General features: G+C 44.6%; 2 protein-coding genes across 2 annotated transcripts in view; one reads left to right on the top strand and one right to left on the bottom strand.

Moving 5' to 3' along the window:
- Positions 1-306: 306 nt before the first annotated feature.
- LOC308373479 (uncharacterized protein) lies at positions 307-13,794 on the top strand. Its single transcript, XM_080849022.1, has 13 exons — positions 307-658; positions 1,630-1,832; positions 1,937-2,051; positions 3,420-3,526; positions 3,879-3,953; positions 6,006-6,089; positions 6,679-6,750; positions 7,688-7,768; positions 9,989-10,066; positions 10,307-10,372; positions 10,746-10,996; positions 12,029-12,188; positions 12,374-13,794. Exons 2-13 carry the CDS (start codon positions 1,646-1,648, stop codon positions 12,769-12,771), a joined length of 1,674 nt encoding a protein of 557 aa, XP_080705148.1. The 5' UTR covers positions 307-658; positions 1,630-1,645; the 3' UTR covers positions 12,772-13,794.
- Positions 13,795-17,859: 4,065 nt separating this feature from the next.
- LOC308363395 (15-hydroxyprostaglandin dehydrogenase [NAD(+)]) overlaps positions 17,860-18,000 on the bottom strand; it is a gene marked incomplete at both ends in the record, with an annotated part of 6,463 nt that continues 6,322 nt past the window's right edge. The window contains one exon of the mRNA XM_080836206.1: positions 17,860-17,998. Coding sequence (XP_080692332.1) covers positions 17,860-17,998 — 139 coding nt within the window. The remainder of the gene's footprint in view (positions 17,999-18,000) is intronic.

The raw sequence follows: 18,000 nt of genomic DNA, 5'->3' as shown, positions 1-18,000 counted from the left end.
GTAATATTTTTTCGTAACACCAATCCTTTGCAGCCTGTCATTACTTCACTCGCATAGCATCAACGCATACCACACTAAAGTAACCCTTTTGTTGTAAAGGTAGCTAATAAGACAACCTAGCTACGCAGCTAGCTCGTTTTCCTTAGTTTTCGATGCCTTAAGACTCCGGTGCCTTGATGGTCATAACGTTAGCTAGGGATTTAACCATTTTGTTATTTCTTATGTGTAGTTTAGATGTAGGTATCTGAGTGTTGTGTCTGTAATTGTACGGACACTGGCTCTAGCAGCGTTGGTGTAGTTGTAGGTTTGTAAGCTAGCTGGCTTGCTCAACTAGCTAGCGAGCTAGTTAGCAAGCTAGCATTAGCTGGATTCTGAAATAGTCTAGCGTTAGTGCGTTCGCTTTATTTGTTTGTGCTGACGTCACATTCTGAAGTAAAATATTAACATTACTGTCAAGTTATGTATCCTAGATGGTCTGTTTAAATGGTTATATATGTGGTTACCGTGTTGGTGTAAGGTTGGAGGTAGGTGGGTAACTTAGTTAGCCTTAGCTAGGAATCCAAATAAGTTAGCACCTAAGCAGTTCGACTAGGTAGCTCGGTAGTTAGCTAGCTGTTAGCAGTACAGTTTTCATCATCCGTCTGCAGTGAGATCGGAGGTGAGTACACCGACATCGCCTTATTCAATTACTGAAGGGTTATAGTGTTACTGACATTAATGCTAGACATGTGTCCAGCTAGTTAGCGAGCTAGTTCACAAGGATAACCTTATGAGCTGTCGTGGGTTAGAAATAAGACACTGTCTGCCGTGAAGCACCATCTGTTATATTTTAGAATTATAATGCATCACGAATGAGACAGATGTGCGAAGAGTGGTCAGTAGCGAAATGACTGCACGACCTTTCTGCACACAAACTCAGAGGCTTATTTATTAGTGGCATGGATGCCTCGTTTGACAAGGATGATTGAGTACGATCATGACAGCGCACCTCCCTGATTTGCTAGACCTGTTGTTTTCACACCTGTATTAGATATTAATGTTTCATGCTGTTTTCACGGTGCTATTCACATGCCTTTAGTTAGCGGGTGCATGCATCTGTGGCAGAAACGCAACCACAACTAACATAATCGATGTCACATGTTTGACAAATCAATAAGGCTACGCAAATAGTAGGAATGTATAAATATCTATCACAGACGAGGTTAATCTGTAAGCCCTGTTTCATGTCCATTTGTGAACAAACATGACAAAGTAGATTGCCATAGGAAACCGGGGATACCATTCAAACCAGTAATGTTGTAGAAAGGCTTGTAAGGCCAATGCCAAATATATTGTAAAACAAAACAAAAAAATACAAATACAAATCATTTTAAATTCATACACTTCCATACATACAGGCTTTACTTTCACATTGCACATGTGCATCTGACTCCTGCCCAGTCTGTATGCCGTCTCAATTATATTAAAAACCAAGCCTGTTTGGAATTAATTTGTTGTCCAAGTTTTCCATCTGCAAGACACACCCCCTTTTTTATGCCGTAATGTTTTCCTGTTTACTGATGGGTTTGATCTATTCTTGGCCCTGTTGTACTGGCTTTTAACCACATGATGTTTTGGTCTCCATTGCAGTTGCCATCAATCGGAAATGTACAGATTAGTTGAGTTCACAGACACAAACTGCTTGAACATAATTCCTGATGACTGGTACGACAATGGAATAACATGGTGGCCAAACTATAAAAACGAGCAAAAGATAAACAATGCCATACAACGAAGGGAGAAGCCAAAGTCAGACTGGTCTTGCTTTGCTGTGCGGGAACTGTCCAAAGCCGGTAGGTTTATTGCACAAGCTGTCTGTGTCATTACATATACATTACATATAGCTGTCAGCAAGATAATGAAGTGAATTTCAAACTTTTCCTTTTGTTTTTTTAAGGATCATATCAAGAAGCGAGAATGAAATTGAAGCGAGCTATGACTTGCAACACACCAGAGCTCCAAAGAGAGGGAGAAGACGACGGCACAAGCAAGAAAAGAAGACAAAGTGACAAGTAAGTCAGCCTGTTTGACAGTGAAGTAGTGAAAGTGACTCTATGGCAGAGGTGGTGTAGACACACACACTCTGAAATCCACCTCTACATTTGACCCATCCAGGGAAGTGACACACACACAGTGAAGTGAAGTTACATTAACCCGGAGCAGTGAGTTGCCTTTGGCGGCGCCCGGGGAGCAATGATCGGTGCCTCGGTTAGGTGCCTTGCTCAAGGGCACTTCAGCCGTGGATGTGGGCATGGGAGAGCAGTGGTCTACCGCTTCCCCCGCCCACATTTTTCCTACTGGTTGGGGATCAAACCGGCTACCCTACGGTTTCCAGCCAGTAGGCCACGGCTGCCCCAGTAGTGAAGTAGTAGTGGTGTACAGGAGACACACACACACACACACATACACACACACACACACACACACACACACACACACACACACACACACACTCTGTAGTGAAGTAGTAGTGGTGTATATTGCATGTAGGATGTGCAGTGGCTGGAACAGCACCTGGCTCAGTGACAGAAGAACAGGAGACACACACACACACACACACACACACACACACACACACACACACACACACGGACGGATAAGGCCTTCATTGATGCAGGTGCAAATGAGAAAGATAGGCTGACACTTTATGTGACACACACACACACACACACACACACGAACACTAACACACAAACACATACACTCACACACACACCAAAGTACACTCATGCAGACACACATGCACACACACATAGACGTACACACATAGAGGTTCACACATGAACACTAATGAACATCCAGACTCACATACAGTGCACATACAGCTACACACACACACACACGCACACCTGAATACATGCATAACTGTACATACTTGAACATATGAAAACACACACGAACACACACACACACACACACATACACACACAAACATCTTCAGAGACAATGAGTCACTGACTCTAAAGAACATATACTGACATTGAAAGGTCAGACTCTGTCTTCATCTCCAATAAAGGCGTTATCTGTCCGTGTGCTCCAGTGGCTAGCTCTGCTCTGCTATCACTGAGTATGTGCAGTATGTAGCGATATGGAAAGGCTTTGGCTAGTCCTGCTCTGCTATCACTGAGTATGTGCAGTATGTAGCGATATGTAAAGGCTTTGGCTAGTCCTGCTCTGCTATCACTGAGTATGTGCAGTATGTAGCGATATGTAAAGGCTTTGGCTAATCCTGCTCTGCTATCACTGAGTATGTGCAGTATGGAGCGATATGTAAAGGCTTTGGCTAATCCTGCTCTGCTATCACTGAGTATGTGCAGTATGGAGCGATATGTAAAGGCTTTGGCTAATCTGTTGAGACGAAAACTGTGTTTGCCAACTAGGCTCCTTGAGCTGGAGGACTCAGAAGAGGACCGCAAGAAGCATAAGAAGATGGCCTCCGCTGCAGCATTCCCAGCCTCTTATGTCAGCCCGTCACCACACTTTTTCGGTACGATTTAATCTCAAACTATCCACATCCACTGTGTCTTAATATGTGTGAGAACCTATACATCAGTTAATCTGAATCTATATAATATTATAAAAGGTAAACAGGTATAGATTTAAGGGGTCCCCCCTTATGTGCCGTGGTTCTGCCTGAGGTTTCTTCCTGCCTAACAGGGAGTTTTTCCTTGCCCCTGTTGCCATTGTGCATGCACTAAGGGGGTTCAGGCTCTGGGCTCTGTTAAGCGCCTAGAGGCAATTGTATTGTTATGGCTCTATACAACTAAAATTGAATTGAAGTGAATTTAATTGAATTAAAAAATGAAGTGAATAAATTGTAAATTGTGTGTCGTCTACAGCGATGATGCCTGAACAGTCACCCGGGGCGGCGGCAGGAAGGATCGGCTCTGTGAGGAAGGAAACCTCCACCAGAGGTAACGTCTGAGAGCGCTCACTACCGCCCTCTAGCGGAGGATAGGAGGAGCACATCCTTTAGGTCTCATTTTGACTAACTCGGAAAACACACCTCTGAGGTTTTCCTGACTCGATTTACAGTCATCTGTTGCCCACGCGTTAAGGCTTTTTTCTTCCCCGAGAAATCTACGCCATGTGTCATCCAGCATGAGAAAATGGATTTCAGATGCACGTTCATTTAGTTTCATATATATGTGCCTTTCTCACCTGGCTGTAACTGGACTGCTGTGAGCTTGCATGCTTGTTTGTAAGTAGGTGAACTAACAACCTGACCCTCTAATGGCTATATGCACTGCATTAACGGTCATCCATACGTCGAGTTAGAAACATGCAAAGGATGGAGGTGGCACTTCACAGGCATCATTGATGGCTGCAGAGCGAGAGGGGTTTAGAATCTCTCTCTGGGGAGGAGGAAGTCTTTGTCAAACAGCAATACATTTCTTAGGCTTCAGTGGACTGTAACATGATGCACAGCCTCAGAAGTCTGTTCTACGAATGTGTGTCGAAAATCAAGGTTTCTAATACTAAACGTGTTTGTCTGAGCACGGTGTACTAATCCCAGGCACTAATGTACTTCCTCGTAGACGCAGGGCATGAAAAGACGGCAAGGCTGTCGCAGACATCAGAGGCGGCATGCTGCAGCTGGGAGCCCTCGTCCTTCAGAGGTGCACACAAACACCAGTGTAAACACACAAACAAACACCAGTGTAAACACACAAACACCAGTGTAAACACAAACACCAATGTAAACACACAAACACCAGTGTAAATAGAGTCCTATTGATCTCAGAAATCAGCATTCACTTCCCCTGTCATCAACAATCACCTAAACACCAGTCAGAGATCTGCAGGCACTCTGTTGAAGTCTCCAAGGCCAGACAGGACAGCTGCACTACACTATGAGAGGTCGCAGTCTGGAGACAAAGCTGGCTTAGTCATGCATCAGAAGCAGATGCTTACAAGTCTGCTGCCTTTTCTTCTAAGTCCCACCCATAGCATTGGTGGTGTTGGTCTGAAGGCCCACCCATAGCATTGGTGGTGTTGGTCTGAAGGCCCACCCATAGCATTGGTGGTGTTTGTCCACCCTTAGCATTGGTGGTGTTGGTCTGAAGGCCCACCCATAGCATTGGTGGTGTTGGTCTGAAGGCCCACCCATAGCATTGGTGGTGTTGGTCTGAAGGCCCACCCATAGCATTGGTGGTGTTGGTCTGAAGGCCCACCCATAGCATTGGTGGTGTTGGTCTGAAGGCCCACCCATAGCATTGGTGGTGTTGGTCTGAAGGCCCACCCATAGCATTGGTGGTGTTGGTCTTAAGGCCCACCCATAGCATTGGTGGTGTTGGTCTGAAGGCCCACCCATAGCATTGGTGGTGTTGGTCTGAAGGCCCACCCATAGCATAGTTGTTGTTGGAGTCATGTGGGTCGCCCAGAACCTCCAGATGTGGGTGATGCTGTAATTGTTTGTTCAGATCTAAGGTCAACACAGATGCGGGACTCCTTTAAAGCTGGACTTAAAACATTTTTATTCAGCAATAAAATGAAGTGTTAAGAACAAAGACCTAAAATCATGAATAGCGAATGCTAAAGAGGAAATATGGCCAAAAGACTTTGAAACTGAACCAGTGCATACTTTTTCTTTGAGCACGCTGCTTGGACTATATTATGTAGCCTATACCATGGCAATAACACAGAGCTGCTAACATCCGTCCGTATTTACCAAACTGACTGAAATCTCCCGTTACTAACGTTAGTGTTTGAGATCTCGCAACTATTTGTGCTTTAACGTAAACAACTTTACTTAGGACTTTATTAACATATACACTCTTATGGCCTGTGGGCAAGTAAAGTATCTTATTAGTGAAGTTCCTCTTCTAAATACATGTCTCCTATTTCACCAGACATGCTCATAGAACCAGGACTTTACTAACATAAACACTCTTATGGCCTGTGGGCAAGTTAAGTATCTTATTAGTGAAGTTCCTCTTCTAAATACATGTTTCGTATTTCACCAGACATGCTTATGGAACTGGCTCCGATCACTGCTGCCCGCACCATCTTGGAGAACAGAGACTGGGACTCACAGACATCCTTCAGAGGTAAAGAAGTTCACCAAGCAGAAAAGCGCTTGCAAACTACAGGTCTTCACAGGTCCAGAAAGCTAACCCTGTTTACAAATGACACCCTTGTCTTTTATTTGACCTGACCCAAATCATTTTTTAAAGTGAGAAAGTGATTGAGAACAGTGATTGCAGAACACTCAGTCTCAATGTAAATGTGAACGGTGGCAAACTGGGAATCCTATTGGAGATTGATTGTTGTGTGATATGATATGCTGTTCTGTACGATAATGTGCTATGCTGCACTATGCTATTCTGTATTATTCTATGCTTTACTATACCATACTATACTATTCTATGCTAGGCTATGCCATGCTATTCTATATAATGCCATGCTATGCTATGTTATACTATACTATATTACACTATACTATGCTATTCTATTCTATTCTATATTATACTATACTATGCTATGTTATGCTATGCTATACTATGCTTTGCTATACTATACTATACTATACTATACTATGTTATGCTATGCTATCTTATACTTTACTATGCTATACTATACTATGCTGTGTTATACTATGCTATGCTATGCTATGCTATGCTATTTACCTGTTGACAGGAATGATACAACATGAACAGCAGAGCGTAGCGGCGGGGGCCAGTGCCTGGGAGTCACTGACATCATTCAGAGGTGGATAGACATGCCAGAACCGTCTCTATGGCAACAGCCTTTTCACATATGCACTCTATACAGCATATACAACATTCATCAATATACCTATGCACATCAGTGACAGTGGCTGTGATTACTACCCAAAAGCTTCAACACACACCAGGAATGTGCTAAACATCCATATCAACTCTCCTGTCTGCAGTCGGGATTGTGTTCAAACGCACTCTGTACCGTCTCGTTCCTTAGAGATCATGCATCAGCAGGGTCCCATGGCAACAGGTTGGTCTTTGGAAACATCTAACAGAGGTAAAACCCAAACTGCACAGCTGGAGGAGGCAGCGGCTTTTAGTTTATCCAGGCAAAACCATGAGAGTTTACTAATATTTTCTTTGCCAACTCTCTGCAGATTTAAAGGAGATATGTTGATGTGTTTTTGGCCATTCTCTGCAGATTTAGAAGGGATTTGTTGATATTTTGGCCATTGTTTTGCACTTTTGTGTTAAACAGAGATAGTAACACATCCCATCACAAAACACCATGTAGTTAGTTATGTTCATTTTCCCCTGCCCTGCCCCTGTGGTGATCGTTGGTGTGTGTGTGTTGTGTGTTTCCTGTGGTGATGGTTGGTGTGTGTGTGTTGTGTGTTTCCTGTGGTGATGGTTGGTGTGTTTCCTGTGGTGATCGTTGGTGTGTGTTGTGTGTTTCCTGTGCTGATCGTTGGTGTGTGTGTGTGTGTGTGTTTCCCGTGGTGATCGTTGGTGTGTGTGTGTTGTGTGTTTCCCGTGGTGATCGTTGGTGTGTGTGTGTTGTGTGTTTCCCGTGGTGATCGTTGGTGTGTATGTGTGTGTGTGTTGTGTGTTTCCTGTGCTGATCGTTGGTGTGTGTGTGTGTGTGTGTGTTGTGTGTTTCCTGTGCTGATCGTTGGTGTGTGTGTGTGTTGTGTGTTCCTCTGCAGAGTTGAGTTCGGACAACACTCCCGGCGGTCCCGGTTCTGAGTCCAGGAACAGGGAATGGGGCGCTTCAACAACCTGCAGAGGTAAACCCACCACCGCTAGCGTTAGCGCAGCTAACTAGCCTCACAACAACGCTACACATTTGAGAAATATAGAGTGAAATTGAGAGACACTGAAGGATTCCTAAAATATAGAGGTCACGTGTCGCCCCCCTCTGTCCCCCCCCCATATTCACCCGCCCCCCTCCCTCTGGCTGAAGAAGAGAGGGATGTCTTAACCACTGACAAGGTATGTACCCAGCTTAGAGCGTTGATACACTTCACTTTTAACTACGCATACGTGTGTGCAAAATAGACGCCCCACAGTTCCGGCCAGAATTAGCAGAGCATATCATCTGAGATTAAATTTGTTAGAGATCTCAACAATTTACATCATGGGAAGGTGCTTTACTGAGCCACAGGCCTAATTAATAATGATAAAATGAGTTATTAACATTTCTTATATGCAAGAGGCAATACCAGCATAGACCTCAAGGGGGCAGTATACTATAAGAAATGTGCAGTGACTGCAGCTTGTCCAGGGCTGTTTGGCTCTGGCCTGCCCCCTGCTGGCGTGGCTCTGAATGCACTCTGACTGGCATCTGACCCATGTGGCTAGTGGAAAGGCTTTGTGCACACACATAGTCGTAGTTAAAACCTAGTGTATTTGCGGACGTAGGCGCCCCACCCCTCACCCCCACACCTGCTCTGACCCTGCCCTGACGGCAGACAGCAGTGGTGGCGTGGGGGCAGCAGCTCTGGGGGGTATCTTCTCCATGGCCCCCCCCTTAGACCTCCATCCCATCCCCATCCTGTGGAAACTCCTCCTGTACCATTACTGTATGCTAACCTGCCTAGCCTCCTCAGTACAGAACACTATGAGCCACAGCCAGGATAGTGACTTAATACTTAAATCACACAACACACACACACACACACAAACACACAAACACACACACACACATCCCAGTACAGACCACTATGAGCACACACACACACACACACATCCCAGTACAGACCACTATGAGCCACAGCCAGGATAGTCACTTAATACTTAGCGCACACAAACACACACACACACATACGCGCGCACACACACACACACACACATCCCAGGACAGTTTAGAACCATAATGATGCTTGACAAACTGTACTAACAGCACTGTACTAATCCTGGTTTCACCTGCAGATGAACAGCACTGTGTCCCAAACACATGTTAGACCAGCTCCCCATGACCCTGTGTGTGTGTGTGTGTGTGTGTGTGTGTGTTGTGTCCCAAACACATGTTAGACCAGCTCCCCATGACCCTGTGTGTGTGTGTGTGTGTGTGTGTGTGTGTGTGTGTGTGTGTGTGTGTTGTGTCCCAAACACATGTTAGACCAGCTCCCCATGACCCTGTGTGTGTGTGTGTGTGTGTGTTGTGTCCGGGCTGTTGGCACTGTGTGTATCTATATGATGCTTGTTCCTGTTGTCTTATTGCTCTCACTTAAAGAGTATGCCACAAGTTCAGTTTCATCATAAGAAATAAGAAAGTGTTCTGTCTGAGCCACTAATCAACTAACACACTAATGAGAAGTGGTACCATGTGTGATGGCTGGGTATTCTGTTGCTTAGAGGTGTGCAGAACTAAACAGAACACAATGAGAGGTGAGACATCCAAGCTGTCAGTGCGTTCTATTGCCCTCCTCAGTGTTCTATTGCCCTTCTCATAGGGTTCTATTGCCCTCCTCAGTGTTCTATTGCCCTCCTCAGCGTTCTATTGCCCTCCTCAGTGTTCTATTGCCCTCCTCAGTGTTCTATTGCCCTCCTCAGCGTGTTCTACTGCCCTTTTCAGTATTCTGTTGCCCTCCTCAGCGTTCTATTGCCCTCCTCAGTGTTCTATTGCCCTCCTCAGTGTTCTATTGACCTCCTCAGAGTGTTCTATTGCCCTCCTCAGTGCGTTCTATTGCCCTCCTCAGCGTGTTCTATTGCCCTTCTTAGTATTCTATTGCCCTCCTCAGTGTTCTATTGCCCTCCTCAGTGTTCTATTGCCCTTCTCAGTGTTCTATTGCCCTCCTCAGTGTTCTTTTGCCCTCCTCAGAGTATTCTATTGCCCTCCTCAGTGTTCTAATGCCCTCCTCAGCGTGTTCTATTGCCTTCCTCAGTGTTCTATTGCCCTCCTCAGTGTTCTATTGCCCTCCTCAGTGTTCTAATGCCCTCCTCAGTGTTTTATTGCCCTCCTCAGTGTTCTATTGCCCTCCTCAGTGTTCTATTGCCCTCCTCAGAGACGCCTCCAGACCAGCCGCCCGCAGGAGCCACAGATTTACGGAGCAGTGAGTGTGCTGCTCCGACAGCCTGTAGAGGTGAGCACGCACACACATACAAACACACACACACACACACACACGAACACACACACACACACACACACACACGCACACCTACACACACCCTCACACACACACGCACACCTACACACACCCTCACACACACACACACACACAAGTGCGCACACACACACATACACACACACACTCAGAACACATTTCGGTCAAGTTGTATTTGTTAATAAGAAAACATGTCCTCTAATAATAACTTCACAGAGACTGAAGTCTCTTCAACATCCATGACATTCCGGAATGGACGAGGTGACCAAGTTCCATGCAATGGTAGGGTAACACAGAATTGTCAGATTTTTTTTTATTTAAAAAAATGTCTTAATTCTGGGTCACAAATGAATCTTGAAATGTTGAAATGGACACAAGACTCATTTGGGAGGCGTGTGTGTGTGTGTGTGTGTGTGTGTGTGTGTGTGTGTTTGTGTGTGTGTGTCTGTGTGTGTGTGTGTGTGTGTGTGTGTGTGTGTGTGTGTGTGTGTGTGTGTGTGTGTGTGTGTCTGTGTGTGTGTGTGTGTGTGTGTGTGTGTGTGTGTGTGTGTGTGTGTGTGTGTGTGTGTGTCTGTGTGTTTGTGTGCGTGCGTGCGTGCGTGTGTGTGTGTGTTTGTCTTCATGGCCTTCCCCTCTAACGGCTGTTTGACCACAGCAGCAGAATTCCACCTGCTGAACATCATGGAGTCCCTGAGGCAGCAGCAGATGCAGCACGCCGTGGCCCTCAACACCATCATCAACATCCTCCAGGGCCGGGTGAACGCTCGCTCCGCAGCCGACGCCGCCGCCAGGGACCCGGCCGAGATGCCCCAGGACATCTCCTACCCGCTCCTGGACCCCCGGGAGCTGGAGAAGCAGGAGGTCTGGCTGGAGAACGCCGCCAACACACCGGCCAAAACTAAGATGGTGAGAGGAGACTAACTCATACCCTAACACACACACACACACACATGCACACACACACACATGCACACACACACACACATGCACACACAAACACCCTCACACACACACACACAAGCACACACAAACACCCTCACACACACACACATGCACACACAAGCACACACACACACACACACACATATGTGAGCTGGAGAAGAAGGAGGTTTGGCTGGAGAACGCCACCAACACACCGGCCAAGACTAAGATGGTGAGAGGAAACAATCTCAAACTTAAACTAAAACAGAAATTCGCGATTGAATACAATAAAAAAAACTCAATTGAAAATGGAAAACTATTATAACCTTGAGATGAACTTACACAGGCTAAACAAGACGAGACAAGCTAAACATCACTCAAAATAGAAATTACATCTAGTGCTCAAAAAGTTATACATCACTCAGAATAGAAATAACATTTAGTGCTCAATAAGTTTAACATCACTCAAAATAGAAATAACATCTTGTGATCAATTAGTTAAACATCACTCAGAATAGAAATGACATCTAGTGCTCAATAAGTTAAACATCACTCAAAATAGAAATAACATCTTGTAATCAATTAGTTAAACATCACTCAGAATAGAAATAACATCTAGTGCTGAATAAGTTTAACTCTCAAAGTAGAAATGACATCTAGTGCTCAATATAAGTTAAACTTTCAAAATAGAAATGACATCTAGTGCTCAATATATATTGGTCCCAGAGCTGCTAGTAGCAGTCATGGCAAAAGTCTAGTTTTTAAATATTATATTTCCCTTCAGTCCTAAATGATACTAGAAAAATTAAAATCCACTTTGTACAACAACTAAGGATAAAATTGTAGTTGACGTCACAAGACAACATAGCAGAACTGTTCAATTGGAAATAATATTGAATAGATAACTGAATGAAAAGCAACATACTGCACATCAAAAAATGGCAATAAAATGCACACATCACGGGTTCTAATACATCCGTGCAGAGCGTAACAGACAAGTTGTTTGTCTTCCTGTAGATTGCGTACCTTGGAGCCATTGGGGGCAAAGATTTGAAGACCACAGTCTGGAAAATCATGTCGACGCTAATCCACAACAACCTGGGCAAACAGCTGAACTGGAAAGGAGTGAACGACAAGAGAGCATTCAGCTCCCTCCTGCTGAAGTCTGTCATAATACGTGAGTGGAGAGTGACGTCACATCCTCATTTCCCTTTAATAACAGTTAAATATTGATATTAAAACAATCAGAGATCATCAAAGGGTTTTCTTATTACAATCACGTAACTGTGAACAGGTTTCCTCATGATCGTGTTTTTTTCGTTCATAAGTTAATTCGATCGACTAATGTTTCGACCGTGACAGGTGGAGTTAGGAGAAATCCCCACTACACCAAGACTACGGACTCTGAGATCGAGAAGCTGATCATCCGCTGGCTGAACCTGGCGGGCGACCGTGACGGCGGGCGTAAGCAGCGGGAGCTGGCCAAGCGTGAGCAGCTGAACATGAGCGCCAAGGGCCTCCAGCCGGCCACGCCCCAACCCCCCGCACCCTCCGCCCCGAAGCTGCCCGACCACCACCTCCCCAAAGCCCAGAGCCGGCCGCCGCCGCACGCCGACCCGCGGGCCCCCGAACCCCCAACCGAGTCCGACCGGATCCGCGAACAGATGGACGCAAGCCTGAACCGGCCCGAGAGCAGCTGGGCCCTGTTCCAGTCGGCGCCGGCTCTGATGGACCCGAGGAACGTCAGGCTGAATTTATAGTCCGTCCGTATCCCGTCCACCACACGGCCATCCCAGCCTGCTGAGGCACCCGCGCACGGGCCACAGTCATGTATATATGCGCACAGTATGGCTCTGTAACGAGCATATTTAAGTCTATATATTATTTGTACTATTGTTATAATTATGAGATTATTAATCTCGCGGGGGGGTAAAGGCACAAGTGGTCCTAGCAGACTGCACCACGATGTTTCAACCATTTTGGGGTTTATACAGGAAGAACGTTTAATCCGACAGCCTTCGTGTTATGTTGTTCGACATGTGAAATAAGCTTATCAGCACCCAAAGTCAGAACCCCGAATCAAAGAAGTCTATTTGTTAATCAGTGGAAGGTTCTGATCGCCGTGATCTCTCTGTTGAAGGTTTCTTTCCCCTCCTGTGAAAAGCACACCCATGATTGTATCTCTGTGTTGTGCTTGATGTGCGATCCGTGCGGCTCCGCTGACCGGCCTGCTGGGGTCCTGGAGACCCTGAAACTAAATGGAGCATGTTTGTTTTCTTATCGCTGGCTACATTTAAGTGACTTTTCTCAAGTTTGGTCTGGACTACCACTTCCATTTACATTAAGTCATTTAGCAGACGCTTTTTTTCCAAAGCGCCTTACAAGGACGTATACACATTTTACATTTACACTGATGGCACACTGCACATCAGGAGCAATTAGGTGTTCAGTGTCTTGCACAAGGATGCTTGACAGTGAGGAATCGAACTAACGACCTTCTGATTACTAAATGACTTCACTACCTCCTGTACCACTGTCACTCCTGGTACTAAGGTACATCTTCGGGTCAACAGGTCCAGCTGTAGACCTGGTTCTAGTTGGCTACGGTACATCTTCGGGTCAACAGGTCCAGCTGTAGACCTGGTTCTGATTGGCTAAGGTACATCTTCGGGTCAACAGGTCCAGCTGTAGACCTCTAATCTACACAGACATAAGTTCCATATGGTCCAACGGGACAGACAACCCGACATGCACATCAGTCTCTGTTCAATTTAATAAATATAATGTCATAAATATAATCTATTGTGGACTCATCTTTTTAAGGCCAGGAAACAGTGAACCTAAATACAATGCTTAGCCAGATCAACAGTGGAATCGATTCTATAAGATTGCATCTTATATTCCTTCCATACAACATCGTATTCCACCAAGGTTAGACCAGGGTATTCCACCAAGGTTAGACCAGGGTATTCCACCAAGGTTAGACCAGGGTATTCCACCAAGGTTAGACCAGGGTATTCCACCAAGGTTAGACCAGGGTATTCCACCAAGGTTAGACCAGGGTATTCCACCAAGGTTAGACCAGGGTATTCCACCAAGGTTAGACCAGGGTATTCAACCAAGGTTAGACCAGGGTATTCAACCAAGGTTAGACCCGGGTATTCCACCAAGGTTAGACCAGGGTATTCCACCAAGGTTGATGTCCGTTCGAGTGTAGTCAGTTCTCATCACGAGATATTTTCACCCAAAAATGTAACGGTTTAACACGGGTCGAACCCCATTGTGACTTGGGTATTCGTGATGGCGCAGGTTTGGGTCTGGACAAGTCATTCAAACTCAAGGATGATGATGAATTTTGTATCACAGATAAATGGAGACTCAATCAGAAATGACGTTTCATTTACAATGATGCGCATCAAGGGGGAGTGAGCATGACTCCACATAAAGATTCAAGGCTCAGTTAAAGTCTCCTATAGTGGTGCAGATCACGATTCAACTAATTAGGTCCTCAATATCATTAAATATCCAAGAAAATGTATAAGATATCGGTTCCCACTGGCAGCCATTTTGGACGCCATATTGAAAATTCATGATGGCTCCATATCCACATCTTTATAGAATGCCTTTAGCCAAAACTGTACCAAATGTCATGCTTTTATCACAAAATGAACAATTGTTGTGGAATATCTAGCTAGACTGCCCCACTATTAGGTCACACACTGACGATGTCGTAAGGCCGAAACGCGTCTGTACTAAAATAAACTGGTCTTATTGTTAAAAGAGAAAAGCTTGAGAGTGCGGTTTTCATTCTACCAATAGTTTACATTCTTTTACTCGCACCCGAAAACGCATTTTATATATTTGTTTTGAAGTAGAGCGCGCCTATCCCTACGACCACTATTAGGTCTGCCAGTTGTGGCTGTTACTGTAATCACAGGGCCCATCGTGTATAGGGCAGACACTGAGTCAGGCTACGCTCATCAACTGGTATTCTGGAAATTTAGAACACGTCATGTCATGACGCAGAGAAGGCAAGGAGCACCAGTGACACACTGATCTGTCACACACACACACACAAGCACACGCACACGCATAAGCACACGCACACTCAAAGATTCCATTCTTAGCCCAAAGAACACAGCGACAGGATATACAGTCACACAGATTTCATAAGAGCAAGTTAAACGTGAGAACACACACACAGTCAGGGATTCTTCTACTTTAACCCTAATTCTGAATACAATACAATTAAGGACTTTCAAGTATAAGAATCATTCGACATTATTTGTGATTTGTACTCCTTTAAGGAGTCAATTCTCATGGCTGTAGGTTTGCCTGCAGCCTTGGACCACCTGCTCAATGGTGTCCATTTACTGAATAGCTTTTCATGAAGAAATCCTATAAGATTTCAATTCTGATGTCCACATCAATACAAATGACAGACCAATGAAAAGACACGTATATAAAGTCTATATTTATTTATTATAATTCCCCAATACAAGAACACACTGACTCTCCATTGTATGTTCACAAGTCCACCATCTGGTGGAATGTTGACAAAAACACATGCCTCCTTCATGGATTAAGAATACAATAATCACCTTTGAATATAGAGAAGATTCAGTTTATGAACCTCTATACCTCAAAACATGGTCACATAATCAGCTTTGAATATAGAGAGGATTCAGTTTATGAACCTCTATACCTCAAAACATGGTCACATAATCAGCTTTGAATATAGAGAGGATGCAGTTTATGAACCTCTATATCTCTACACATAATCAAATGATAGAATAATCAATTTTGAATATAGAGAGGATTCAGTGTATGAACCTCTATATCTCTACACATAATCAAATGATAGAATAATCACTTTTGAATATAGAGAGGATTCAGTTTATGAACCTCTACACCTCCACACATGGTCACATAATCAACATGGTTATTGTTATTGCAGCCAGGCTTCGTTTAGACATGCAAAGATGTAATGTATCTCTGAAAATAGACAAATTATATTTTATTAGCTTCTGAGTGTGTTTTAGCATATTCATGTGCCAAATGTACTGTATGTATGTAATGTATTTCACTAAGGGCGAGAACACATACTGTACCAACAGTATTTCATTTCAGGGTCAGACTTGGCAGATGTTGTCTGTCCAAACACACCATGAATGCCCCCTCTCAGGATCTCAAAATGGCCAAAAAAAGGCCAAATCCAGACCAAACAAGTGCGTCACCCCACATTACACATGTGAAATGTTCATCAAAACAAGCCCCAAAACAAATGACTCACTTTCAACTGTGGTCCAAAACAAGAAGAAAAAAACAACAACAACCCACAACTGCTAGTAATTATGGGCGACCTAATAAAGAGGGAATCACGACAAACATGGCAACCACACAGAGATGCCGCCTACAACTAAAGGAAAAGAAGAGGTGTCAGCGAGCCCAGAGTTTGGGTTGCTGCCTATTTATACGCTGCGATAGTTTCCCCTTACGTGACCTCGCAACAACTAGGCCTTCATGGAGAATGTTTAGGTCTACTAAAAATAAAATTTCTTATAATTCCAAACCAAGACGTTGACAATGGAACAATTTTTTTGTTGTGGAGAAACAATGGCGAAATAAACCATTTTTAATCAATAACTTCGTGTTGAAATGTTAATTTGTTGACTGTAGAATTGTTTTATAAAAGCAATATAGCACTCGTGGGAGTGGGGTAGGTAAGGGATAATCCCATGTGTGTTGTTGCCTAATGAAACTTCGGTGGCTACGGCCGAACACCACCCGTGCCTCCCTGCCTTGCGCTGGAAAGTTGAGAATAGTTCAACTTTTAAGCACACCTTAAAAAACGCTACAAAGACGCAACGCGTGGTGGAGAAAGGGCGCACACGCAAAGCGCGCCGTACCATACGAATCAATGCATTTTCTCGTGTTCCGTTTTTTAAAAAACGCGTATGTGTATTCGAACCCTATGGTAAGGCGCGCCTTTCGTGTGTGCCTTTTATCCGCCGCGCTTCAAATATTCCAACTTTTCAGCACAAAGCGCAGAGTCGCACCGCTCGTCAATGTCACACTCGACCAGGTTGCGCACACAACTCTGCTTCATAGGAGCCTGGTGTGCCTACAGCTGTTTTGCCCGCCGCACTTTGCAAAGGGTTTTTGAAGCGTCTGCGCCTGTAGCAACGCGTCTGGTGTGTGCGTGCCCTAATGTTTATTGTTTGGAACGAAGTCTTTGTCAGAAAATTCTTGAGAGGAAAGTTGACAACCAAAACAGATCCTATGAAGGGAAATGGAAAGACAATGTTGCGTTGTTTCTGCTTAGCCTCAGTTTGCCTAATTCGTGCGCCTGTCGTCCGAAAAACCTGACGGCCCCAAAAAAATTTGGGTTAGGGTTCCTCATGGAACAGGTCAAGGGGCCTCATCTGCTGCCACTAAGGGAGACTGCAAGTGTAAAGCATAGCTATGAGCAGAAGCATGTAGCTAGTAGCTAGCATGTAGAAGTTTAGAGGTGGACTCAAACAAGACACTACAGTTATTCAGAGAGGACGTTCTTCCCTCAGGATCACAGGTGTAGGTCTTAATGTGACCATGCTTTATGAGTACTTACAAATAATCTTGCTGGATATGTTTTATCGTACCAATTCGTACCATTTAGAAGACATTTTGTGTATTTTCTTCGTGTTAAAATTAAAGTTTAAAGTTGAATATGCTTTGACACACCACCCCACTCCACACTGACCCTCTAGTATATAATAGAGCCACCCCACAAATCCCAAAGCTTCCCCTGCTTGTGTGTGTGTGTGTGTGTGTGTGTGTGTTTTGGTGTGTGTGTGACAGCCAGTATGTTACGGACTGCCCCCTTTTAGTTCCTGAGGAGTCGGAAACTTGACATAGCCGGAGCCTTCGGTGGTTATGTAGACAGCCGCTCCATTTTTACTGTCATCCAGGATCAGCTTCTCAAACGCCTTTGCCACATCAGATACCCT

The sequence above is a fragment of the Sprattus sprattus genome (genome assembly GCF_963457725.1).
Source record: "Sprattus sprattus genome assembly, chromosome: 1".
Lineage (NCBI taxonomy): Eukaryota > Metazoa > Chordata > Actinopteri > Clupeiformes > Clupeidae > Sprattus > Sprattus sprattus.
The sequence above is the reverse complement of the archived record's forward strand: the minus strand, read 5'-3'. Positions and strand labels throughout refer to the sequence as shown.

Bases quoted from the DNA above. Each gene is read 5' to 3' on its own strand.
- LOC308373479 (XM_080849022.1), top strand. From the start codon at position 1,646: ATGTACAGATTAGTTGAGTTCACAGACACAAACTGCTTGAACATAATT. The intron at 3,527-3,878 runs GTACGATTTAAT...TGTCGTCTACAG, and splicing joins CCCGTCACCACACTTTTTCG to CGATGATGCCTGAACAGTCA. The intron at 6,751-7,687 runs GTGGATAGACAT...GTTCCTCTGCAG, and splicing joins GTCACTGACATCATTCAGAG to AGTTGAGTTCGGACAACACT.